Raw genomic sequence first — 27,213 nt, forward strand, 5'->3', positions numbered from 1 at the left:
ATAAATCGCTGTGTTTGGGGTAAACTCTGGCATGCAATAATTAAATTTTTAGCATCTTGTTTCCTCTTTACTCCATTCAGGCATTTATAATGAGTTGCAACCTCTCAGTGTTGCATTTGATTTCAACTTTACCTTGTATTTTCAGTCTGTCAGTCCGAAAACTGAGCGATTTGGAAGCTTCATATGTGGATTACATATTTTTGTAAATTGTCAATGCTCAATGGAAAGTCCACTGTTTGCTCCCACTGCTATGTGTACAGCTGCTTGTGATGAGGCTCCAATAGCAAAACATTTTACTTCATCACTCCAGGAGAAATGACATTGTACATTCATTAAATTAATGTACATTAATGAAAGCAACATTTTGGCATTTTATTTTTTTTTGTTTTTGTGATACATTTGTTATATTTTTCCTTTGTCTTGCTAAACTGTACACACCTTTTATACGCCTACATGCTTTTTCAGACACGAAAAACTTCGAAAATACAGTCAAACACTCGACGAACATGATAATAACGCTCATTTATTTATTTTTTTCCAGTCATAAGGAGACCGGTTATCTTCAGCTCGGCACGCTGACGTTTTTATCTTTTGAGTCGTGCTGCGTGACGTCACCGCGACACTGAGACTCCCGATTGGCTGGTCGCGCAGAGCGGAAGTGCGTCTAGCGCGTCAGCTGCTGCTGCAAAACAAAACAAGGCGAGCTGCGACTGGTGAGTGTCCAAAACACTTCGGACTCTGTCAGTGGTTTCCTTGAAATAATGACGGCGCGAGACTCTTTTCGAAAACCCCTTTCCCCCGCGTGAAACTCCCGCCTCGTATCGCGAGCCCCTGTCTCGCTGTCCTCGCGCGTTTACGAAGCTCACGTGTGTGTATATGTGTGTTGTTACGTAACACGGACCGCGCGGACTGCTGCTCAGCCTGCCTCTGTGTTCTTCACCTGCGGCGGAGCTACTTCCTGCTAATAATGGAGATGCTGCGAGTGTCGAAGCTACTGACCAGGCTGTTAAACGTGACCCAGAAGCTCGTTGGTCTCCAGGAAATGGAAACAACAACAACAACACACCACCACCGGCATTGTGTCAGTCAGCTGTCCCTCTGGCCTGTTCAGGTCACATACAGTGCAACCACACGCCGAGAACACAGCGGGGATTCCCCCACACTGACCGCAGTTAGATATTATTTATTTATTTATTTATTTATTTATTATCAGATAAAGCCTCGTGTTGTGCTGCGGAGGAGTTCACTTCCACATATCAAGCGAGAATAGCAACGCTTTGCATGCTAACAGCAGACTAGTGTGTGTTGCAACAGTTGACTCGTGTGAAGGTGTGAAGATATCATCCTGCTGCCAGCGTAGGTCACCAGGGCAGTTCCAGAGAATGTATTTGTGGCCAGTTCATTGGAATTTGTACCCGGCAAAACAAGTTGGCAGCTAATGAAACGGAACAAGCCAACAAAGCTAAGATCACAGTGTAGCGAGCAAAGCAGTCCTGGGAATTAGTGCAGTAGCTTGGCAGGTTTACGTCTGAAGAACCCCAAACATTCCACATGCTTCTCTGTGAAATTGGCTGCTTTTACCTCACCTTGCTCTGCCTTCTGCATTTCGATAAATCACCTGCAAGCATTGACTTTATTAAAGGGACACATTTGCCTATTGTTATAACTATAACTGGCGGAACAATATTATATATACAATTATAACTATATATATATAAGCCATATGAGAAGGTTTGTCCCCTTAAATTGTCGTAGTGCGTGTTGTTTTGAGACCTGAACTGCTCAGCAAAGAAATTGGGTGAACAGTACAGGTCTTCCTCCCGTAAGGAAGGAGTCACTGAATACTAACCCTCGAACTACACCTCTGAACAAGGTCAAAGTGGCTCAGTTTGCCTTGCAAAGAATAAGAACATCAACTAGGACCAGTGCCAGAGGCTTTAAGATACTGTTGAAATGTTAAATTGTTTCAATAAATCTGAAACCAGCAGCTGCTTATTAATTTTTTTTTCCCATATTATATATCATGCGCCCGTGTTTGCAGCACCATGATGGACGAGCTGGTGCAAGACCTGGTGTCTGCTCTGGAGCAGACCTCTGAGCAGAGTAAGCTCGGGGAGCTGTGGGAAGAGATGGTGCTGACTCCACTGCAGCACCGCCGGCAGATCCGTAGGCGCAGGGGCCGGAAACGCTGCCGCGGCCCCTCCGTCTTCCCGCTGGAGCACAGGCGGTGGTGGATCGAGGCCTCCGAGTCGAGCCTGGACGAGACGAAGGGGTACAGGCACAACTCCTCGGCCGCCATCGCCGCCCCCGTGGCCAACTGCAGCGACTCTGACGACACGGCGGCGGCCGGCCGATGGCGCTCGGTGATGAGAGGCCCCGTGAGGACCAGGCAGCCGTCCTGGCCGGAGTCGGACTCCTTCACGGACAACAACCCGGGACGGCCGATGAGGAGGCGGAGGAAGGTCAAGCGCGTGATCGCCGATGTCACGGTGAGGCTGCAGCCCAAGCTGAAGGTTGCCAACGCGGACGGGAAGCGGAGACATCGGCCGTCCAGAATGCATCCGCTGTCGGGATCGAAGAAGAGGCCTGGCGGCTGGATGGGAGCAGACCCACAGGCGGAAGGTGTGAGGCTGATGGGGAAGGAGCGCTGGAAGAGGAAAGAACACAGAGACGGTGCTGATGAGAACATGTCAGAAGGGTAATTCAATTACTTGCTTCAATAATGGCTGTTTTTTTTTTACTTTTAATTTTGTATTTATTCATTTGTCACAAGTATGAAAGGCTTTTCACATTTCCTATCCATTCTACCCGGGCGGGCCAGTTTTAACTTTGGATCAAGTCCGTTCCTTTTATTGTAGGTGTCCATCTGGTAAAGAGTCAATAGAATCCTTTTGGACGCTTGGGGGCAAAGCTTGGAAGTTGATTGGGCGAACCATCATTCTGTCACATTAAAGCAGACTAATCACCTGTTACTGCTAGTTTCGCCGGCTCCAGGCTTCCTATTGGTGCCAGGGGGAACATCACTGCCCTGTGGCTGGCCGCTGTGCACCATGTTGTTCAAACAGTCTCTTGCCAAGATTGGTTTGGATGTAAAGTGATCATATTTGGTTGACAGAGAAAAGCCCTCAGTGCCACTTCTGTATTCTGTTAACGTGAAAATCCTGCCCGGGTTTAGATAAACCTGCCACTCTAGCAGCAGCAGCCTCTGCAGTGGCTTCTTCTTACTTATTCTACTCTAGTGTATCAGAGCAACTCGCAGCACTTTGACTGTTTTTGTCAGATGAACTTGGAAACGCCTTTGTTTTTACTCTGCACCAGCGGGGTAAATCCATCCAGGATTACAGTGCAAAGCTTGTAGGTGATCATCTCTAAATGATCTTTCTTTTTAATGCATAATCACCGCAACATACAGAGTGTTAACTCTTAACAAGCAGCCCAAACTCTCAAAGCCCCTTTTTACCTTTGAAATGCTAACTTACTAATTTAGTTCAGCTCGCAGCATAAAAGCCATGATCGTTACTACTATGAGACAGAAGCAATTAAACAAGGCGACATTTAGGATGATCTATGCTGCCCGTCTTCATCGAGCCACCTGTCAATATTCAGCGTGTCCTCAACTAAACCAAAAAAAAAAAAAAAGGTATCACGATCACGGCGCTTCTCTTTATAGTATTGAGTTGTCATTAAAAATGAATGATAGAATCTCTTCACCCTCATATCCTATAGCTGAAATGATCACCAGGGAGAGATCTTTGATAGTTAAGCCCGCGGGCATCTGCCAGCTCATTAATTCCTCTGCGAGAAATATTGTCACAAATAAATAAGTGATTTGGTGCGGTATTGATTTGCGATGGAATGAATTCCTGTCTTGTGCAGAGGTAATTAGAGCTGGGCCTGTCGCAGTGTCCCACGGTGCTCCCCGCTGTGTGCATTTTATTCAGTCAAAGTAAATTTGGCCATGAACCAGAAGTAAATGGGGAGCAGGGAGGCAAAAAAAAAGTACATTTAACTGCATCTGAAGGGCTGAGTGGTGAAGGGGTTTAGTGCTAAAAGGCAATTTTTGCTTCGTACCAATAATAACTGCTTTTCAGAGACGTAAAAGAAATCAAACTAAACAAAAACTAAAACAGCAGCATAGCGGGAAGGGAAAAAAATAAAGTGTTTCGTGGGGAAATGGTGAAGTGATAAAAGGGCAATTTATATCGAATCTTTCTATTTTTCTCCCGATATATATATTTTTTTCTAAAAAAGTAAGTAAAAAATGATGAGACATAAAACTAAACTAGACACTATATGTGTGTGTGTATATATATATGTATATATCATGAGTGAACCCAGAAGTCCAAACAATTGCATTGGATTTTTTTCTTTCATCTTTCAATATCGAGTGAACCCTTATGGGGAGGCAGTTTTCCACTCGTCGTTCAAAAGCTGCACTACGGGCACCAAACGTTCCGTCACAGCCTCTCAAAAAACAGGAAGTCCGGGCCCGTGTACTTCCTTCGAGTCGGGCCAAGACGTTTGAGGTAACAGTTATGGGACAGGCGGAAGGCTTTACACGCTCCGCTTTAATTTGTGCTGACCTCCCCAGCCCCTAAACGGTACTTGTTTTCTTACTTTATGGAAAAATCAATAGCCGCCGTGACAGAAAACAGCTCCGGAGAAGAAATAAATGGGTCGGCTGCGCGGCGCGCTGTCAATCATTTCTCACTTACGCCGCGGCGACGCTCTTGATTGCTGCTCAGTGGACTGCCACGCCGCACCGGCGGGCTGAGCAATCTTAACGGCTGAGCCGCCGCGGAGGCTGCGGCTCAGGACAAATGGCAGCGGTGATCGGGGGGGCTCGACGGCGGACCTGCAGCGACATTTATACCGGGGCTTGGGTGCGTTCGCTCCATTGGACGTCGCTCAACAACATGCCCGCGCTTGAAAAGTCTTTCTTTTGTCTCCATTGGTCTCATTCTTTTCTGATTTTCTATTTTTTTTTGGCACGTGCCCCCCCGCTCTACTACCCCCACCCCCCCCCGCCTCTCCTCAAGGTCACTCTGGAGTGACGCTGAGCTGAGCAGCATCGCCGTCGGCCACCCACCCACCCACCGGCGCGCAGGCGGAGCAGATGTTGGCAGCTCCAGTTGGGCTCCACATCCTTGATTAGGCCTGGCCCCGGCCTGCTGGCAGCGAGGGCCACCTGGCGCCCAGGCTGGCCCCGGCAAGCCGCCCTCACCTGTGGGGTGGACGCGGCGCCCGGCTCCGGCCTCGGCCTCGGCTCTCCGTCTCCAGCTGTGCTAGCTTCCACTTGGCGATGTTGTTGACTTGAGCCCGTTTGCTCGCTCGTTCGCTCGTTCGCTCGTTCGCTCGTTCGCTCGCTCTCGAGTCTCACTCATTTCTGTTTTGAAAAACTCTGCGCCGAGTCGCCTCCCCCAACCCCATCCCACCCCACCGTCTTTTTTTTTTTTTTCGGAAGCGACGCGGCATTCGCCGAAGTTAATTTTCATAAATCTCTGAGACTAATCCAATTAGCGCAGCTCAGGGATGCTGGGATAACCTTATAATCAGACAGCCATGGAAGAGGGCATGGATTTGGGTTGAGGCGGTTGTTTGAAGAGCCCGCAGATCCATTGTTATCAACGCACTGCCCCCCCCACCCCCCTCATCCCCAACCCCATCCCCAACCCAACGCCCCCCTCCCTCTCTGTCTGTTGCCTCTTCTCTTTATTCCTCTGCAGAATGAGCCCGGGCTCAATAAATGGCGGCGAGCCTGTAATCTGGCTGCAAACTGCTCTGCCTCTCCCAGGAGCCGAGGATTATATCCTAATGATTAGTGCTCATCTGGATACTGTGGGCCTTTTTTTTTTTTTTTTTTGCTTCACGTCCTCGGCTTGTGTGCGGAGACAATGAGGCCATGTGGGAAGTTCGGCTCTAAAATGCCTGGAATGCGGTTTTTGCCCTTGCCTTTGTTCCGCCATGGACATCTTATCTAATTAAGACAGTTTTAAGGCACCTAATCCACAATAGAATATCTCATTTTTTGACAGTGGGGAGGTATTATGGGATGGCGGGGTTTGTGAGTCAAAGAGCCGAGTTCTCCCACGGTGTTTGTCAACTCTTCCAGGCAGAGGTCACCGCTCGAAGCGAGAGGGCGGTGTTACTTTTTTGTCCCAAGAAAAATAGGAGCCTCAATTATTCATGCCATTAATTAGGCGGCACTTAATGGAAACGGTCTCACCTCGGCCTCGTGTTGCTTCAAGCGACACCGCATTACACCTTAAATGCGGATAAATACTTAATGACCGTCGCTTATTAATTGTTTATAGCCGTGTTTTTTTTGTTTTTTTTCGAGTTTGCGCAAAAAAACCCAGCCGACGAGAAGTTCTGCTCCGGTACGGAAAACTCAGGAAGGCGTTGGACGTTCTTGAATTTTCATCTGGTTAGTTTTCCACTGAACCTTAAGAGAGCTCCAGAAAACAACATTTTAGCCCTTCAAGCCAAATAGTATTAGCTTCCTGCATCTGGCTGATCCAGGAGTGGTTTTGATTCCCTTTGTGACATCACAGAAGGCTTATTCGCCAAACATAATACAATGAAGGACTCTTGTTATCTCTCAGCAGTAAAAATAAATAAATAAATAAATTAAAAAAAGAGACTTTGCACAGCGTGAGACATGTAAAGGCATTTTGATGAGTGAGATGCTGCAGGCCCCGGAGACAGCGGAGGTGGAGGGACCGTCCTGGGCTGTGTGGTGAGGCCAGACGTCTCAGCACCCCCACCTCCACCCCCGAGACGCCCGCTTTCCTTTCACATCTGCCTCCTCCGAATGTGAGGGGAGATGATGCGAGGCCATCTGGCCAGAGAGACGCGCAGGCTGCTCGGACGTTTCTCTGATCCGGGCGTCACTGGCAATATGGCGACGCAGCACATCAGCACATATCTGACCCTCCAGCTCTCTCCTATGAGCAAGGTCAGTCACGGTGAACACGGAGGAAAACTGCAAGGCAATCAGGAAGGACCGTTCGGCTCCCCTTTCCCGCTTCAAGTGGAAATCAACCATCCTCAAATGAAAGGCCAGGTTTATTTTTTATTTGCGTAAAAACATGTGGAACCTCAGCTTAGATCCTCACATTATAAATATAAGAAAATACAAAAAAATTATGCAATTTTGACACGCTTTGTTTCACCAGGCTTAAGATTTTTAACTTTTTTCGCTAACTTAAAAAACAGCATAAAGCAACAACAGAATGCTAAAATATCTTCCTCCTCCTCCTCCAGATATGACTGGTTGTAACGTTATAATTGTGTTCTAAGCTGGTTAACAAGGACCACAATTATCACAATTGGGAAAAGCATTGGGAAACATACACAATGACTTGAAAGTCAACAAACAATGCAGCAGAGTCCAGAATTTGAAAATTCAAGTTTTATATTTTAGATGATTTAGAAAAGCCACCCTACATGACATATTTGGGTATTGAACATTTTTTTTTACTTTTGCCACATTAATCCACAAATCTTGGTCATATGTTTGATGTCTTCAGTGTGTATCGACAGTGTAGACAGTAGCAAAGGTAAAGAAGAAACCGGCGGGTCCAAACTTTTGACTGCTAGTGTATTTTTTGATGATAAAGTGTCAAAGTACCTCTTGCATTTCTTGTGGCTAAAACATAAAAGTGTGGCAGTTTACGAGACTTCTGTAGGAAAATCATAAATGACATTTGTCCTCTGTTGTTGCTGAAGCCTCCTCAGCCGTCCCCTCCAGCCTGGAGCATCAGGGGGTCCCGGTGCGAGGTGGCCGAGGTGTGAGAAAAGGCAGAGGAAGCTGCAGCGGTCCCAGGGGACATGGGGGGAGGGGGGCGGCCCGGGGGCCTGGCGGACGGCGGCAGATGTTGTCCAGTTGTCGTGCGGCAAAGCGGCCCGGCGTGCGGGGGGGCCACACCCAGGTGGGGGGGAGGGGGCGGCAGGAGGAGGAGGAAGTGTTTCGCTCCGCTGTCATCCTCCACAGCGGCGGGCAGGGATTAGATTGGAGCTGACAGCGGAGGATATTCAATTAGACTGTGCATGTCACTCAGTGGCTTCGATCAGAGCCTCGCCTCGTGCCTTTGTGTTCGCCGTGCAGCGCAGGGCCGGGGAACCGAGCCCCGCGTCTTTTTGTGTCATTTCCATTTACGTCGACCTCCAGCTCCGGACTTCTCTCTCTCTCTCTCTCTCTCTCTCTCTCTCTCTCCCTGTTTGCGGCCACCGGCGCCGCCCTACATGTTGAACACCGGCGTCACGTGGCCGTGGAAATCTTCTGACGCGCGCATTGTTGGCTTTGTCAGATGGCCTGACCCAAACGAACCCATAGGAAAATGACAGAAAGACGAATTTCAACTTGAATGTCATTGGGATTAAAGGTCCGATACCACATCCTATTGTCAGGTCGTTATATTACATCCAGGGCTCCACTTTGGAGCGACTTATTATCTGAGAATAAACCACAGAGCTCCAGAAGGCGGCACGTTTAGCCCTCTGTTTGCAACCTGCAACAATGCTTAATTTTACCTGTCGTTCGATCTTCCACGGGTCTGGGAGGGGACAGAAACAAGCCGTGTGTCAGATGTTCTCAAACAAACTTACCGGCTGGAGGTTGTTGGACTGACTCAGCCCTTTGTGACATCATGGTTTCCACCACTACAACTGTTGCAGCTCACAGTTTCTGTAAAGAGGAGCAAGAAAAACAAGTGAAGTGAGTAAACACACCAGTACATGTGTTTTTTCTTTTTCTTTCCAGGGAAACCAGCAGCACGTGCAGCAGCGACCCCGGCCTCTTTACCAATGACGAGGGGAGACAAGGTACGAAAGAGTCTGTCAAAAAAAAAAAAAACAGAACAAAAACCCAATTGCTGGAGCGGCAGTTTTTTTTTCACCTATTTAGACCTCACGCAGTTCCTTGCTCTCGATCGGCTCTGATGAGCCGACGGCTCCGGCTGATTCCTCGCTCGAGTGCGAGGGGGATGCTGGGAGGTTTGGACACAATGGGCTGGTTGCTGGGCACCCAGGCGACTCTAATAAGACGTTGTCATGTCGTGTTAATGAGCGCTGAAGCCTTTGCTAATCTCATTAGCTGTGGAGGGGCCGGGCCGCCTCTGATTTAACAGTTGTCACTACACCTTGACTGTGAGAGCCACGCTTCCTGCGTGTCTCTCTGCTGAGTGACAGGCCTGGAGGAGAGGCCTGCTGTCTGGGGACCGCGGCGTCGGGTACGAGCGTCGTCCGGCTGTCTGTCTGTCCGTCCGTCCGTCTGTCTCGCAGCAGCACGAGGAGGCGGCCGCCCTTACTGAGGCCTTTTGAGCTCGAGATGCTCAGAAGTTTCTCCCAAAAGTTGAGGCGATGGGCTTTTGAAGGGTGACAGGTCCACTCATAGTTTGACCTGAGCAATGTCTGTAAAAGAATGCCAATAAAACACCATCATAAAATAAGGTTGGCAGATTGTTTTGCTCCAAACACTACCGGGCAACTTACCAGTCACTGGCTTCCTTTTTTTGCGCGGCCTCAATTCTTTGGTTTGAATCTTGAAAAGAAAAATGAACCGCAATAAATGAAGACACTGGGAGAGTTTTTATGTGTGTTTGTCTTGCTGTCAAAGGTTTTCCTGGTGTAGTTGCGTTTTAACAAGGAAATCCTTCATCGTTGAGGAATTTTAAAGCTCAACATTCTGCAAAAAAAACAACAACCCGGCGCCGTCCCGTCGGACCTCACCCGCTGTTCCTCTTTTCAAGGCGACGACGAGCAGAGCGACTGGTTCGTGGAGGGGGACTGCGGCGTCGCCACGGGCATGGCTGGCCTGCTGCCCGGCTGGGACTCGGAGCGCCAGCTCTCCCTCGACGGGAGCCGCGGCCCGCCCACCTTCCTGCACCCCGCCCGGCCGCCTCGCAGAGGTACGGCCACGCCGACCACACTCCCCTCCTCTCTGTAAAACATGACCTTCTCTGATCATTTCGCCACACATAATAAAGATATTGGCCCGCCTTTCTCTCTCTCTCTCTCTCTCTCTCTCTCTCTCTCTCTCTCTCTCTCTCTCTCTCGCAGGTTACAGGCATCACTCACGTCTGAAACAAGCAGCCTGCTCCGCCGCCTGCTGCGTCAGGAAGGACAGGAGGCACCTTCGCAGAAAGGTTACAGCGGACGGACGTCGTCCTCAGTAAAAAAAAGAAAAAAAAAAGAAATAAAAAAGAGATTTTACGGTTTCTTTCTCACTGAGCGCCGTCTTTTTTTTTTTGTGTGTGTTACAGGGCAGCAGTGTGCCGGTGTTTGTCGAGAGACTGAGACACTTTTCTCAAGATCCCTACCAGAGAGAGTAAGCTGCACTGCAACACCTCGACCACTGCACACATTCACCCCACCTCTTTCTATGAGTGACACCACATTCTCTGCTTTCAGCATTTGGTTGCCCTCTGTCGCCAAACGAGACCTAAGCCAGGTTTGTCCGGTTGAAATCTCTCCACCTCAAAGTTTCTCAGGCTTTAGCTGAAAAATCACAAAAATCGAAATGTTAACGATGCTGCGTCTCATTTCCAGTTGAACCCTCTGTGCCGACTACCAATGTGTCCAGTCGGCGTGGTGTCGGACAGCTCTCATCTCAGATGTTGCTCCTCTGGGTGCAAAAACAGGTACGCACGAGGTCACATGTTCGTAGCTGAGTTTCCATTCGAGTTTTTTTTCACAAAATAAAAGCGATATTTCTAAAATTTCGACAGAGTACAATCGCAATTTGCAGTCATTTCCATTAAATGTTGTGAAGCGCATGAGCTGTAATTCTCCAACGCAACATTTTCACTTGAGGTTAACTGGTCATGTGACCCTGTACTGTCACGTACAGTGATTTTGCTGAAGAAAACAAGTGACCACCTGTTTTTATCATTTCGTATTGAGGTTGTTTTTCCCCCAAAACAAGTGAACGAAGGCATCAGGCAGCCAGCGTCGGTAGAAAATGCTTTTACGTTTTTTCCAAGTCACTCTCACATGTGGATGGAAAGAAAAATACAGCTTGAGCGTTCCACCCCGTCATCTGTCAGCCTCTAGTGCCGTGCAGAAAGGTGCGGCAACAACGTGTCAGTAGTATGGTTGGAAATAGTGGCAGTCCTGGCCTGAACTCTGCACCAAACTCTGATGACACATCTGCAAGTCCATGCGGCAACGCGTCAGTAGTTTTCAAGGTCAGCGTTTCGCTGAAAAAGTAAAAGCAAAGAAAAAAAACTATGCGTTACTAAAGTTGCCATTCAAATCTCTGCATTTCTGTGACTGCAGGGTAAAAAAAAAAAAAAAGAGAAAGAAACCAAAAAAAAAAGAAAGAAAAAGCGCCTCATCCAAGAGATGTTTGTCAAAGCATCAGTGGCTCCCAGCCATCCCTGGAACTGTTGGATCTGCATGGGGGGGAGGGTGGGGGTGTTGAGACGTCGCTTGGCCCCCCCTTGCATCCACCCCTCCTGCCCCCCTGGCCTGGAGACTGTGGGACCCCCTCATTGTATTGTTTCCACTCTGCCTATTTATGCCGCATTCTTAATTTCTCTTCACACGCTGCTCCTTCTCTCTCGTGGCCTCCGTTTCACAGAGCGCTCCGCCGCTCCTTGATGAGGGGGGGGGGGCAAAAAAAAAAAAAAAACATGGCCGCGATAAAAAAAAAAAGAAAAAAAAAGCCCCCCGCCCGCCCCTACCCCCTGACTTCTTAGGACTTTTCTCCCCCCCTCCTCCTCAGCCGGGCCCCTTTCTTCTCCCACCTGAAAGGTTCCTTCAGATTCCAGTTTTGAGGCATTGTGAATACTAATTTCTCTCTATTAAAAAGCCCTCATATCCCCGCCATGCTCTCATTTGAATGGCGCACTCAGGGGAGACCTCTTAATTCCTTTATAGCGGCTGGATTCGAGACCCTTCACTTCAAAAAGTATAAATCATACTCCCAAATGAATGAGGGGTGGGGGGGGGAATGGAGGAGGTGGAGGGGGGGGGTGCTTCTGATGTGTCCCGGCTGAATCCCCCCCCAACCCCCGAGCTGCACAAATCCACTCTGGGTCGCTCTCGCGACTGCGCTCGCCCTGCATCCGCGCAGGAAGAAGCAGAAGATGAAGAAGAAGAAAAAAAAAAGGGGGCAGCGCAATTAAAAGCGTCCACTCGGGCGGCGACAGTGAGGGATGCCGTAATTCCTCACGCCTGCTCTTAGCCTCACGGATTCCTCGCCACTACATTTTCATTTCTCCCCCGGCGTCCGGCCGGTCCTGGCCGTGATCGATCTCGCCCCCCCCCCCCCATGCCCCCAACACCCCCCACCTCCAAGTACATCTGACTTTTCTTTTGTTTCCAAACACCCTTGAGAGAGAAGCGGTCCCACTCTCCCACTCTCCCTCTCTCCCTCTCCCTCTCTCTCTCTCTCTCTCTCTCTCTCTCTCTCTCCCCCTCTCTCTCTCTCTCTCTCTCTCCCTCTCACTCTCTCTCTCTCTCTCTCTCCCTCGCCCCCTCGCGAGCATTAATCTTGCGCGGCGGCCAGGTTGAAATGATACTGTATTAATAAAAGCTGTCATCTCCCGTTTGCCGCCGCTTGACGGCGACAATCAGAGATTTGATGCCGGGCGATAAAGGCGGCGGGACGAGCGCCGGCGCCGCCGCTGCTTTGTGGGATTTGGCCGTAATGCTCGGCGAGCCGCCGGCCCGCCTTCAAATGCACGCCGCAACACCCCCCCCCCCCCCCCCCCTCCCTCCCCCACCTGAGCCGAGGCAGCTGCAGCTCTTTTTTTTTATCTATTGACTTATTTATTCCTAAATGACACCCGCGCCGCGAGATAAATCATAGTCTTACGCCGCTCGCCGCCTGCTTTTTTTCATTTTAATTGTGAGATCTCGGTGTCAGCAGTTAGTATATTGGTGTGAGTGGCCTATTGATTATTGATTTGGAGCCATCGATTAAGGCCCCCCCCATCCAGCCTCCCGTCCCCGGGGAGCCTAATCCTTTCTGATTCATTTGAATGCCTCTATTTATCTTGAGATCCTGCTCACACCTGAAGCGCCGGCCGCGCTAATGAAAATAGATGGCCATTTTGTAAGCGCGGCCCTTCGCCCCTGCTTTGATTTATTATTTTTTAATTGATATATTTGCTTTTTGGATGTGGCGGCCGAAATTACAATTGACCCCGCCGCGTCAGTGCCGCGCTCGCTTTCACCCGCCGGGGCCGCGCCGCATTTAAAAGTGTCTCGTATGACCTGAAAAATCCATCCTGGAGACTTTTCTTTTTTTTGTTTCAATCTCCCCTCAGCGTCCTTGTGCCTTTGACAGTATTGAGTTTTGTTGTTTTCCCCGTCTTTATTAATACCATTTGTGTGTTGTTTGTTTTTTTGTTTTGTTTTGTTTTTTTTTGCCAGTGAGTCACTTCTTGTTTTCTCATTACAGTTCCGCTAGATTTAGGGACAAAAACAACTGGCGGACAGCTGCCTCGCCGCCAAAACTGATGAAGGAACAGATGTCAAATAATAAAAAGCAGCATTTGCGCGTTTTTACAACTTTCTCCCGGTTTTACACGGAGCACTGTGACGCGCTCATAAAAGCAAAAAAAAAAAAAACAAACCAAAAAAAAAGCCTTGGGGTTGTGCGCCGAGATGAACGCTGCTGTTTTGCTTTGCTTAATGAGCCAGCCAGCCGACGTCGCTCTCACTTTTCCATTGGCGCCGTGCCGATTGTCTCCCGTCTCCTCCGTCTCCCCGGCTCTGGACGACAGGGCAGGGCCCCCTCCGCTCGCTCCCGCCTGCAGGGGGCCCCCGGAGTGGGGCCCGCGGTTGATGAGGGAAGAGATGGAGGGATGGACCTCAACACATTAAGGCCAAATGCATCAGGGTATTGCTTTTAATGCCGCGGACGTGCCCCGTGAAATAATGTGACGTTTAAGCGGGGGATCGATTTTGGAATTAAAAAGTTAGTTTGCAAAGATTTACTGTGGGGAGTTCAGTGCCTGAGCTCTTTATCAGGGGCGCAAATGGCTGGTTATGTGCTGTCCGACAGAGGCGCGATTGAGGGATCGATAGGCGCGTGATTTACTAACTGGAGTACAGGTAATCAATAAGTATAAAAGTAAATGAAATATGCATTACTGGGATTTTATTAGCGAGGGGTAGCGGGGAGAGAATAACGGTCAGGCCATTTATTTTTATATCTATTGATTATACAACATAGAGACTTCGCTCAAAGCCGGGGCCCTGCGCCGCCGCTCCCCGACACCCGGCGTCTGCGCCGCCGTCCGGTGATTTATGGGTGTCGAGGTCGCGGAACACGCCGCCTGTTAAAAGGCTGCCCCGACGGGCCGCCCTCCTTGTAGCGTGCGGCCGTTACCGGGGGGCTCAGGGCTCGGCGTCGGCCGCAGCACCGGGATGACAAAGCCGAGCGGCGCTTTGACGAGGAGCTGCCGACGCCTTCTTTTCCAGGCTTCCTCGACTCACACCGTCACACCGTGCAGCGCCAACACTAGCTGCGTGTCCATCAGAGTTTTCCGCTAATTAAAGCGATATTTCTAAAATTTCGACAATTGCGATTTGCAGGTGTTTCCATTGAATGGTGTGAAGCGCATAAGCTGTAATTCCTGTAAAATCTCGTCCCGCCAGTCCCCACGTTGAGGAGGATGGAGGTGCAAAACAATTTGTGCTAAATCAGCATTTCAATACTGTTTGCTGTCAAGAATGCCAAACTCTCTTGTTCGCCGGACAATTTTACAATAATTACTTTCGCTTTTGTTTGTTTACGTTTGTTTGCTGCCAAGAAAGGTTGTTATATTTTTCTCTTTGATTACCTGTAAAAAAAAAAAAAATCTCTCTCCTTCTCCGTCCAAACATAAGGAACCCCCATTCACTTGAAGTGAACTGGTCACGTGACCCCGTACATCACATCCGCTGACGAGTAAATGCGAAAAAGTGTTTCTGTGACACTTTTGCGATATACCTCTATATCGACACGTCTGGAAAACCACCACCTCATGAGAGCGTGAAAACCTTTTAGTGATATTTGAGAGGTTTAGGTGTTTCCATGACCAGTTTTTTATCGCGATATTTAGGTTTTGCGCAATTTTAGGGGTCATGGAAACGCAGCTACTGTCTCTTAAATCCTGCAGACGCATCGCGGCAGGCAGGAGGATACGTAACGACAAGCAGTTTGTGGAGGATTTTAACTAAAATCTCCTGATCATCTGATTTCTTACGAGCCCCCCCACCCCCCTGCACTGAAACACCACCCTGCACTGACCGCATTCCCTCCTCTACACCCCACCTCACCCCACCCCCATTGATGGAATGGACCTTGACCTTAACTTTACATCTCTGAAGTCGGGGCCATTAAGCTGCGGGCAGGGGGGAGGGGCCAGGGCTTCTTATTTCAGGGCTCCTGACATATAACGCAGGAGGCAGCAAGCAGGTGTAATTTGTTTACGTGAACCGCAATGACTCAGCCGCCGCGGAGCCCCGTCCGACACTCTCAGCTGAGAAAATGTGTATTAATGAAGAAAAATTAAGAGGTGGTGAAATACACTGCCACCCTCCACATAGGCAGCGAACAAGCTGCAGCGCTCGGAAGGGAGCGGGGGAAAAAAGCAAGGCTTGCGTTTATCGACCTTTTTTTTTTCTTTTACTATTACGTTGTTGACGTTTATGAAATATGTGCGGGATTTGCATTAAAATATTGTAATTAAGCATTTCGACCCCCTCCCCTCCCACTAGGAGCACTGACGTCACCCCAGGACTGTTCTGCTCAGGGGACCCGAGCAGGAAGAGAGAAGCAGAGGGCGCTGCCATCACAGCTCCAGGTACCGATCGCCAATCAGTCAGCAGATCTGTGTTTACTGTTACTGGATGGTTACATAGTCAGACTCTACCATGTCAGACCAACACAAAAAATGTCATATTTTCACTTGCATTAATTGATGATTAATGATTTTGTTCGATTATTTTGCAAAGAAAGTCAATATGAAAACTGACTGAACGTCCACCAAAGTAAATATCCAGACTGCCATAATGCTTGACTTGTCGTTTAGTGGCTAATTTAATGGTGGCGATATTCAGCTACGACGTACTAATTTAGAACAGTGTCACCAAAATGATGAAGGTTTGTTCCTGTTCTGGCCGTTAAAGCAGCACTGTGTGCTTTTTCTCTCATCCACATTTGTGTGTGGATGTGGTCAAGACAGCTCCTATTATAAACCTCTGGCAGAGGGAGAGCGTTGGAACTCGTTATGGGTAATTCTGCTCACAGTGGGAGGTCCTGATACTCACCCTCTAAAACCGTGCACTGCTTGGAGTATTATTAATGCCTTTGCACTCAATCCTGCTGGATTTATATATCCTGCCTTGGTAGGAGTCAGAATAATTGCAATGCCAATTAACTATATTGTGTATTCCCTTATGATAAACTGGAAAATGTTTGCAGACTACTCAGCCAAGTCTAACCCTAACCAGCAAATAATATCAGGGTTGTAATAACGGGCCATCTTCCTCTTCCAAAAGGTATTTATTTTCAATTAGATTAGTTTTCCCAGTCGTCAGCGGACTCGCGGTACAGAAACTGCTGTGTCAACGAGATTCATTATTAGGCGTAAAAGTCTATTAACCATAGTTCAGACTATTACATTTTGTGAATTTTCAGTGCTGCTGAAGACTTTTAGCATGTTTTCACATTTGCAGCCTGTGTGTGGAGCCAGTGGATGAGCGCACACTTGACCCCAAAGAGTCCAAAAACAAAAGAGAGAGTAGAGTAAAGGAGCAGCGAAAGCCTTCTCGCTTGGATGTGGCTCGAAAAATAGAATAAGATAAAAATTGAGGGTATTGATTAAAAAAAAAAAAAAACACAGCGATGCGTTTTATTTATTCCACCAAAACTATTTTGAAATGTAATTGGAACGCATTGTGGACTATCGGCCGTTACGGTGAGAAGAAGAAGAAGCGCTGATGTGCAGTTGGTAGTGAGTGAGTGAGTGAGTGAGTGAGTGAGTGAGTGAGTGAGTGAGTGAGTGAGCGAGCGAGCGAGCGACTGGCCGGTGCAGGGCTGCCTCACCTCATTAGACTCATGGCTCGGGGGCCTTGTGTCTTTGCCCGATTGAAATCTGAATTGGTTTGTCCACCTCTTCGCTCCGCGTCGCCTCTCGGCGCTCGGGCTCCTTGCGGCAGCTGTTTGTCATTTAAATAACAAATGCCGGCGGTCCCCTGATTTAGTGAGGGGCGCGGGCCTCTGATGTATATTAATATGGCGGCGCGGCGCACTGTTCCGGGGTCCATCATTCATTTGGATAAAAGAGGTGGAATTCCAAAACAGCCGATGCTTTGCTTGGATACAGATTGCATCCATTGGTCGCGCTGAGTTATGGAACGGCCGGTAACTCTGTCCTTCACCTCGCCGCCGCTCAACCACTTCCCATAAAAGTAAAGAAGGATTCACCCCTGGCCCTGGAGGAGCCCTCATATTCAGCATGCAGAACCGGAGGAGGGGTTGTGGGGGGCGGCTTCCCTCACTTTCCTGACAGCGATGGGACTCAAGGCTTTTTTTTTCGTCTTTAAAATAGAGACCAGTTGATTACTTCTTCGTTTACTCAATACATTATTTAAGGCATTGAATCATTTTCATTTCATTTGATTTTAAAATCGAAAATGCTTCTTCGCCTGTTTGATTTGACACTAGCAGTCAAAAGTTTAGACCCACCCTATGAATTTAATGTCTTTTCTTTCATCCTCATGACTATTGACACTGCAGTTTCTCACTGAGGGCATCAAAGCTACTTATGAACATACAGAATTATGGAGGAAACTATAAAAGTGTAAAATATTATAAATTATTTAGACTTATTTAACATGTTTTTTTTTGCTGAATAGCGACATACATCTTTTTCATATATCTGATGTCTTCAGTGTCTATCTGCAGTGTGGAAAGTTGTACAGATTTAAAAAAAAAAAAAAAAAAAAATTATATGACTGGTCGTGAACCTGCTTGTGTTTTCTTTTTGTTAAAAAAAAAAAAAAGTCCATCCTATTTTATTTGCTAAAAACCAGAACCTCTGATTGGCGCCTCAGCTCTGCTCTCAGCGTTCCCCTCCTGCCTGAAGAGTCTGCTGCCCCCTGTCCACCGTGATTTATCATGCATCTCACGCCGCCCAATGTCAGTTTCGGCTGCAGCAACTGCTCTTTATAAATCTTTACTCTGGCAGCCCGCTGCGCCGCGTCGCTCCTCGGTAATCTGGCCGCCGCCAGGAGATGCACACTCGCTCTGACAAGCTCTCGCGCTCGCCGTGTACAAATCTCGCTTCGCAGCCTCTCCGCTACAAAAGCGTCCCGAGCCCCCCTAAAAAAAATAAATAAATAAATAAAAAGTCAGATTGTGTTGTTTGTCGGCTGCCGACGCTCCCTGGTAAATGTCTTGTTTGCATGGTGAGATTGTTTGCCGGATTTGGCTGTGAACTCAGTGAACGCGACAGCTGGCCGTTTGCTTGACTCGGCCGGAGGAAGTGGCTCGTCCCGCGTGCTATTGCCGCATTTGAAACTCTGTAATCAGGAGTGAAAATGGTCTGTGACTGGAGGTGTCTCCCCGGGCTCTGGTGGGAATTACTCAGGCGGTACCCAGCTGTTGCTTTGTCTCCTTCCTTTACCCTCTTAACACTTCCACAGCAGCGGCAAAGGTGGTCCTGAACAAAAAAAAGCCCCCTCCCTCCCAAAAAAACAACAACAACAGGAAAAAAAAAAAAGCCCACAGCTACTTCAAGTCAAGTCAGGTATCTGTTTGGATTAGACGGCCGCTTCATTTCCCAGCCTTCAATTGACCAACAATGAGCTCAGTCCAACCAGTTCCACTCTTGTGTGTTACAAGGTAGCAAATAACAAATATCTATTTTCATCTGTGTTTTCCACATCTCTCTAAATAGCAGGGATGTAAAAAAAAGTGTCACTTTTCTCTTTTTTTTTATATATATCTCTTGACAAGGAAAACCCAAAATGCTTTCAATTCCCAGGAGCGCTCGCAGGGTCGCCAGCTTTGCCGCTTGATTTTTGCAAGCTGCTTCCCTTTGGCTGATTTTTCTGAGAACATGCAAACTCCACACAGAAAGGTCCCAGGCTGGGAATCGAACCCACGACCTTCTTGCTGCGAGGCGGCAGCGCTGACCTGCGCCACCGTGTCGCCCAATACAAATACAAAACAATACAAAATCACCTTTATTGTTACGAAGAAAGCAACGTGCAACACTTTGCTTGGAAGAGTCTGAAGTCTGAAGTCAGACTGTCGGCGGTGGCGTCCGTGCACGGCAGGAAGCGCCACACGTGGGTGCCAGCGTGGGCCTCTCTGGTGGTCCCTTCCTCCTTCCACCCCCACCCCCCACCCCACTCCCTGCGTCCCCTTCGCCTTAGCAGGACGGCTGCGTGACAGATCACCCGGCGCCGACGGCCCTCCGTGTTCCTGCCCGGCGGTCCGGCCCCCCCTCTCATTAATGCCCAGGCTGGTGCGAGGGGCCGTGTGGCAGCACAAGACAAATAACGCCACCACTCAGCCATCACTTCTGCTGACAGAAATGCAGCCCACCGCACTATTTCGCCCTCTCCGGCACCACTCTGTCCGTCCGCAGCGCGCGCACGCGTCCTTCAAACCCCCCTTCAAACCCACCGCTTGTTGGGTTCTGAGTTTTTTTTTTTTCTTCTTCTCGCTGATCCACCCAAACTTTTTGGCGGCGGTCTGCTGGAGGCCGGACTTGAACGCTCAAAGAGCTCCGACCACCGGCGGAGCTGCGAGTCTGATTGTTCTTTGTAAGAGTTGTTTTGAAGCTGTTCGGCCACTTGGTTTGTGTCTTGAATCGTGTGTGTGCGTGTGTGTGCGTGTGTGTGCGTGTGTGTGTGTGTGTGTGTGTGTGTGTGTGTGCGTGCGTGTGTGTGTGTGTGTGCATCGGAGGGAGAGGGAGCGAGCAGGAGAGGGAAACACAAAGGCTAATCATTAAAGAGCTATTCAGCCCTGTTCATTTAAGTGTGGGAATCAGCAGGCCCATTACTGTCAATGTGTAATTAGCTGATTAATAAACAGGGGAGGGGGTGGGGGAGGGGCTGGGGGAGGGGGAGGGGAGGTTCGCCAGGAAGACCTGTAATGATTGTTTTCAGAGAGCATCGCGTGAGGGCTTATTAAGACGCTTCCATTCAAGCTCCCCATTATCGGCCCACAATAACTGCGTGTTCTCCTCCCGTCGGCGGGAGTTTCTCCGCGCCGTTAATGCCCTTTATCGACCTTGATGTAAAGCCGGGTGACTGTTAGGTGTTCCGGACAAGTGACGTGCGGCGCTCGAATCGAAAGCAGCTCGTAATGTTTAAAACGGCCTTTTATCGTCCACTCCTCCCCCCACCTTCCACCATTAATAGGCCATGGTGAGTCTTTTGTGCGGCGACGCCGCGGTTTATTTACACACCCAACGGCCGTGCGTGCGGACGCTCCCGACTCTTTGAGGACGTCAGGAGGCCGTCCGGCCTGCGAGGGAATGTAACGGGTCGCTAGTTCTTACAGAAGATAAACGGAGCAACGACTCGAAATTTAAGGTTCAAACTGACGGTGTAATTGTCTTAGCCCTTTGTTTACAACCCGCTGCAAAAAAGAAATAAATGATGGTTTGCTTTCTTTGTTGTTAAATTCCCTGCAGTTTTACTGACAGACTGCAGTGACTCAGATTGTTGATTGAAAACGCGTCTTTCTCCACATTTTGCACTGCAGATATTGGGAAGAATCATTAATGCAACATCTTAAAAGCAGTTTTTGCATCCAAAAAATGCATCCATTTAAGTTCTCACTTAAAATGACGGTCCACCTTCCAGTGACAGGATTTTGTGTATTTCCCCTTTAATATTAACAGACTTTCAGTTTTCATAGCACTGCTGCTCTCTCATTTTTGAATGCAAGGATCTCTTTTATAATATTAAAATTAATAACTCCTAAAACCTTAGTAAGTAAGTAAGTAATTTGTCGGATTTGATTTTTCAAATCAGTTTGAATGATTATTATATATTCATGATTTTTTGTTCGCGTTTACACCTGCCCGGCATTATTTTCAGGGTGTCTGTCAAAGACTCGAACCCTTTCCCCCCAGTCTGGTGTTCTTGGCCCTGGTGTTCAACCTGAGTGTTTGGGCTTGAACCTCAGCATCGGTTAGTCATCGTCCCCTCAAGAAATATTAATCAATTATCTTGCCCGGCGGATCAGTTTGGGGAAGAAGTCATCTGGAAAGAGGCACAAGCAGATATAATGGGAAGGAGCAAAAGCACATGCCAGTGAATGCTGTAATGCCTAATCCTTTGAGACAGCCCAGAGCCACAATGTCACTTCTAGTTGCCTTGTCCTCTGCTCTGGGACCGCCTCGCAAATGTCTTGTGTGACCGCCGCAAACTTTCTTTCCTTTTTTTTTATTTCACTCCCCTGTTTTTTTTTTCTTCTCGTGGAGATCAGGAAAGATTTATTTATCCTCCGTGTTGTTGTTGTTGTTGTTGTTGTTGTTGTTTTAAAGTCCGTCTACCTCCCCTGCAAAAATTGGCCCCGGTTCTCTTTCAAATACGTCCCTTCGCTCCCTGAGAGAAAAATCTTTAAAGGGGAGCCGCTCTGAGGAAGTGAACGTCTTAAAAAGGCATCAGGAGCTGCGTTTCCATGACAGTTTTTTCACAAAATAAAAGCCATATTTCTAAAATTTCGACAAAGCACAATTGCGATTCGCAAGTGTTTGCATTGAATGGTGTGAAGCGAAGAAGCCGTCGTGCTCGTAAAATCCCTTATGAGAATTACCTTTGCTTTTGTTTGTTTGCATTTGTTTGCTGTCAAGAATGGTTGACATATTTTTCTAATTGATTACTTGTAAAAAAAAAGAAGTAAAAAGTATTCCGTCTCCTCCTCCGTCCAAACATAACGCGCCATTTTCGCATGAAGTGAACTGGTCACGTGACCCCTTACGTCACGTCCGCTGACACTTGATGAGACTTCTGCGAGATACCTCTGCATCGATACGTCTGGAAAACCACCTCACGAGAGCGTGAAAACCTTTTAGCCATATTTAGTTGAGGTGTTTCCATGACCATTTTTATTGCCATATTTAGGTTTTGCGCAACACTAGGGGTAATGGAAACGCAGCTATGGATGGAGCTGAAAACATACAGCTTCTTACGCAGCATAACTGGAGGGCGGGAGGGAAGTTAAGCCATAGGAGCAGCACAGATTGGCCTTTTTAATAACCATGTCCACAAGTCATATGGGGCCAAATTGGATTTGGCTCACTTGACCAAAACCTCATTAATATTTAAACCATTAGAGGAGGATCGCTTCAAAGTTTTTTATTTTAATGTACCTAAAAGAGCCAAACCATCCAGGAGCCGCCGTCTCATTTTTTTTCCTTTTCATCCGGGTGTCCGTCCACGGGAGCGGCCAGGGCAGATGTGACTTCACTGAGAATCTTTTCCCCGTTTGCTCTCTGCTGCTCGTGAGCCACGTTAAGGGAACGTGATATTGTTCTCTCCTCTGCTCTCCGCAGCCGGCCTCCCCTTCCACAAGGACCCCCAGGGGGAGAAGTCGCAGGGGGCCGCACGCACCGCGACCCTCGACGCCGTGGGACCGTCGGCCTCAGGTTCCTCTCCGCCCGCTCGCGCTGGAAGCTGCTCTTTTCACCAGGAGGAACTGTGAGCGAGGGCAAAAATCTAAAAAAAATCAACAAAAAAAAATGCATCTCAATGTGTTTTGTTCCATTTTACCGACGCTTGTGTCTCTGTTTTAAAAGAAACGCGAAACAGAAGAACAATAAATTCAAGTAAATGACAGACATTAGTCCTGATTTTAGTCACTTTAACCCCCGGCGACACTGGGAAGAGGGACTTCAATCAGCCAATCAGTGAACATCGTAGGGAGGGAGGCTGCAGAATAAAAACGCATGCTGGGAGAGATTAAAAGACATCGAGAGCTGAATATTTTCGGGTTGTGCATATATGCACAGTATATTGTCGATGACAGTGCAAGGCAGGGTGTGTAGTGTAGCAGATGGATTTTTATGTGCACCTGAATTAGATTGAAGATGTCACAGCAGAGAGAAGCTCCTCCACCTCCCACGAGCAGCAACAACAACAACAACAACACGGCTTTCGTAGTTTAGCTGTTTGTGTTTCTCAACTCAATCATATGGCATCGTGTTTTTTTTTTCTTAGTTTCTAAAACAAGCTGACTTGCCCCCCCAAAAAAAGACCTCTGATTGAACCTGCACTCATCGTTTTAATGTTGCCACCAAAAATGACGCAAATGTACGCCAAGGAGACGACTCCAAAGTGATTGACGTAATGCTGTTTGTTCATCAAAATGATGCCGGATGTGATCAGTGTTGGACTAATGAAAGTCCACAAAAGACATGAAATGACCGCATCATAACTCCTTTCAGACAAAGGATTTAAAAAAAAAAAAGAGAGAGAGAGCCTGCAAAGCCCATCATCAAATCTCCTCAAATCAGCACGTTCTCCTTCTTCTTTTCTTTAAATGAGATCCGGTCTTTGGAGGTAGTATATTAAGCGTGACAAATGTTAATGCAATCAAGCCTTGTTAAGCCCTCCGCCGTCTCCTCCAGGAGGAGAAGCGGCTTCGAGAGGCTCCTCGCTTTGACTCGGGGACTTGACAGCTCCTCCTGTTTCCACACACACACACACACACACACACACACATACACACACACACACACAGACTGCGGGGCCACCTGCTAGGGCACAATGCAGCAATTATGTCCAGTCAAGTAGCGCGGCGTTTGTCAACGGGAACAGGAAGAGGGAGGGGGTGGGGTAGGAATAGGAGAGGAGAGGGGAGGGGATGGAGGGGGGGCGGTCAGGTGATTCGGGGGGGAGGGGGGGGGGGGGGGGCTGCGAGACGGAGCCGAGCGTCAGAATGTTGGGGCTCCGCTCCGGGGTTCAGAGGGGCCGCCGCCGCCGGTGGAGAGACGCGCCGAGTACAGGCCTCCGATTAGCATGGATTTGAAACGGCGGCGCTTCGCACAAAGGTCCTCATTAGCACAACACAGGGGCGGTGCGGCGGTCCTCCGAGGGCCGCCTCTCTTCTCCTCCGCTCACCTCCTGCGTTCAAACGTCCCTAAAACGTATTAGAGTTCAGTGGCGGCCGCCGGTGCGTTTGAACCGGCTGGTATTTTTTCTCCCCCCCGCCCCCCCACCACCCGCAAGCAGCGGTGGATTAGTGTGCGCCGGTGGACGGGAGAGTGGCGGAGAGTCTCTTTCACCCGGCCACCGGGGACGCGCACTCCTCCTCAGGCGCTGGAGGGTGAGCTGCGGCGGTGCGGTCGGATCAAAAATGCAACTGTTGTGGCCACGCCTCCAAACAAGCGTTTGTTTTTCAGAGAAAAACACACTCCTCTATACCGGGCATGGGCAAACTACGGCCCGGGGGCCATACGCGGCCCGTTAAGCTTTTTAATCCGGCCCGCCAGACTTGAAGAAATTACATTAATAGTAAGTAAGTAATGAAATAGCTGTATTTCGTTATTTCTTTCAGTGTTGTAAGAGTCATTTCAATAAAGAGCTAAATACCGTGGAGCTTCACAGACACAGATTTTGATGTTCATTTTCAATGGACATTAAACCACATATTTTCTACACATCCTGTTTTTTCCCCCTCCTATGAGGTGGGTCACCAAAACACTCCAGCCATCTGCTCCTGCTCCGGCCCCCTCTGTCAAGTTTTTGAACCCATCGTGGGCCCCCCCAGTCAAAAAAGTTTGCCCACTCCTGCTCCGCACCCTTAATTGAGTCGATAATGAGGAACAAGCGGAGTGAAGTCATCTTGAATCGCCCCCCCGAAGGCTCACGCGGGGGCCGCCGCTCGCCGTAATGATTACGAGATGCCTTTTTTTTTCCTTCTTTTTCCTGCGGGAACGGAGCGATTATCATCAGCCGCACTAAAAGCCTTATTTAAGAGACGACTCGCGTTCGCCCGGATGAGGTCCGCCAATTAACGTGAGTTATGTACGGTCTGCCGTAATCCGCGCTGGGAGGCTTTTTTATGCCGTCGTGTTGGCCGGACATGACATTTATAAATGCTGTGTGTGCACACCCGTCCAAAATGGATGCCTCGGCCCAGACGTCCTGCCACGGAAATCAGTCAAAGTGTTGAGGCGGTGGTGGTGGTCGCGGTGGTGGTGGCCCTACCTCCCCCACCTGAATGGGGCCAGCCTGTCCAGAAACAGCACCGTCCCACCTGCTCTGATAAGGAGCAATTAGAAGAAACCCCAGAATCATAATAACAAGGCCTCTTATGATCGACGGCTCCTCCAATTTCTAAAAGCCCCGATTGTTACGAGTGGGACGTCCTCTCGGCTCAGTGGGGAGTCGCATTCACCCGTCCATCGGTTAGCAGGAGGTTGAGACCTGACTTGACTTTTCTGGTAATTAGCTGCCCCGCCGTAATGACCCCTCCCCCTCCCTCCGACCCCGCCGCCCACCGCCTCCCCCGTAAAATGATTTTCCGATGGCCAGGAAGTGGAGGAAGTGATGCCTCCCCGCGCAAAAACCAGTCAATTGCCCCGTTACAGTGAAGGAATCCGACGAGGCCGGTTGCCGCTCATATTTCATCCCCAGGTAAAGATTACCTGTCAGGCCCATGGGAGATGTATTGATCTGTTTTCCTTTTTCCGCCAGCAATCACCTGACAAAGGCACCTCGGGAGGCGGCCGAGTGAGTGATGTCTGGTGCGTCGGCCCTCTCGGCGCAGCGGCTCCCAGTCTGCTCGTCCGCTGGCTGGTGGCCGGTGGGAGGCGATGACGGGGGTGGGGGGGGTGAGGCGAGGGGAGAGGAGGGGAGGAGATAATGCAGTCATAAACTCCGTTTGAACCTCGTCTGCATGCGCCCCTCGGTCGCCCCCGGGGGGGTCACAGGTCAGCCGGGAATTAGCATTTTCCGGCCTTTCTTGTCGGCCGCGTTTGTTTCGCGCCGTGTCGGGTGCCGCGGCGGTGGCAGCGCATGCAAAAGGAGGCTCCGTGGTTCCTGCTGACAAGTGCGTGTTGCGAGTCAACGCGGTTCAACTCGCTTTGGGTCCCGAAAAGGAAAAAAAATAAAACGGATCTGCTTTGATCCGGCCACCTGACTCGCGCGTTATCTGGTCATCTCCTATTTGTGTGGCAGCTATTTTGATGTATTTTGCCTTTTAACGGAATGTCAGACTTGATCTTATCCATTACGTCGTTATCAAGCAATGCATTTAATACATTTTAAGGTGATAATGCACTATATAAGATGTACAGTATTTATGATGTGACGCTTAATTACATTAGCCTTTTAATTGAGGATTTGGGAATGGGGACGTTAAATAAATGATAGATGTAGATAGTGTCGCAACTTTTTTTTTCTCGCTCACTCTCTCTCTCTCTCTCACGCTCTTTATGTGATATATATATATATATATAATTTTTTTCAATTTCATTTACAAGGATTTAAATCTATCTCCCTGTTATCAGGGCTCTTAGGCAGCTAGCCGCATTTGATACGTACTACAAATTGCATCTTATCTCCGTGGCTGTTATCTTCATATATTTAATGGCGGCGGAAGCATGCCTAATTGCTTTGCATATGATCTAAAGAGGCTTATTCCTCCCAGAGAAAAGCAGGCTGTGTCACTTAATGTTAAGAGAGACGTTACAATGGTACATTAAGCCAAACCTGCCGGGCAGCGTTGATGCAGCATCTCTGTTTTCCCACAGCCTCCGCCTGCCCTCAACTCGGCTCTTCAGTCAAACATCGTGGCGTGCAAACATAATTGTGTACTCGTAATGAAATGATGATGTTCTTTTTGTGTCTCAAAGACGGTGTTATTGTCTCGCCCTCATGTCACTGATCATCGAATGATTCCTGCGTAACATGGGCATATGTCAAAAAAAATGTTTCCGTCCTGAATTTGCCTGTAATAAATGAGCACTTGTTACTTAACTATGGACTTGTATGTGCATATTTGTTTGTTTCTTATTAATATGAGCTGACTGTTGGAGAGAAAGATCAAATCAAATGTCGTGGCAAGAATCTGTTGTTTGTTTGTTGTTTTGAAAGTTAAATTGAATCTTCAGCTGAAGCCCTTGCATATTGTTTCATTCACCGAGAAAAAAGAATTGTGTTAGAAACCACTTACTTGATCAACAAGTGCGTCCTCAATGAGCGACAATGCAATTTTAATAATCCTGTTTGCTTGTTGATGCT

General features: G+C 48.6%; 1 protein-coding gene across 6 annotated transcripts; it reads left to right on the top strand.

The window, feature by feature from the left end:
- Positions 1–570: 570 nt before the first annotated feature.
- On the top strand, positions 571–26,949 carry LOC142883394 (G patch domain-containing protein 2-like). 6 transcript variants are annotated; one of them, XM_076018234.1, is made up of 11 exons: positions 572–713; positions 2,042–2,698; positions 8,765–8,826; positions 9,753–9,911; positions 10,063–10,148; positions 10,266–10,330; positions 10,414–10,453; positions 10,552–10,643; positions 15,718–15,803; positions 22,521–22,665; positions 25,666–26,949. In XM_076018234.1, the coding sequence occupies exons 2-11, from the start codon at positions 2,046–2,048 to the stop codon at positions 25,703–25,705; spliced, it is 1,428 nt and encodes a 475-aa protein (XP_075874349.1). In that variant the 5' UTR covers positions 572–713; positions 2,042–2,045; the 3' UTR covers positions 25,706–26,949. The 6 variants fall into 6 exon arrangements, with proteins under 6 accessions (XP_075874350.1, XP_075874349.1, XP_075874353.1 ...); XM_076018235.1 differs by lacking the exon at positions 15,718–15,803 and having other exon boundaries at positions 571–713; XM_076018238.1 differs by lacking the exon at positions 22,521–22,665 and having other exon boundaries at positions 25,666–25,784.
- Positions 26,950–27,213: the final 264 nt, after the last annotated feature.

The sequence above is a fragment of the Nelusetta ayraudi genome, unplaced genomic scaffold (assembly GCF_046127955.1).
Source record: "Nelusetta ayraudi isolate G7.1 ecotype Tasmania unplaced genomic scaffold, CSIRO-AGI_Nayr_v1 ptg000007l, whole genome shotgun sequence".
NCBI classification, from domain to species: Eukaryota; Metazoa; Chordata; class Actinopteri; order Tetraodontiformes; family Monacanthidae; genus Nelusetta; species Nelusetta ayraudi.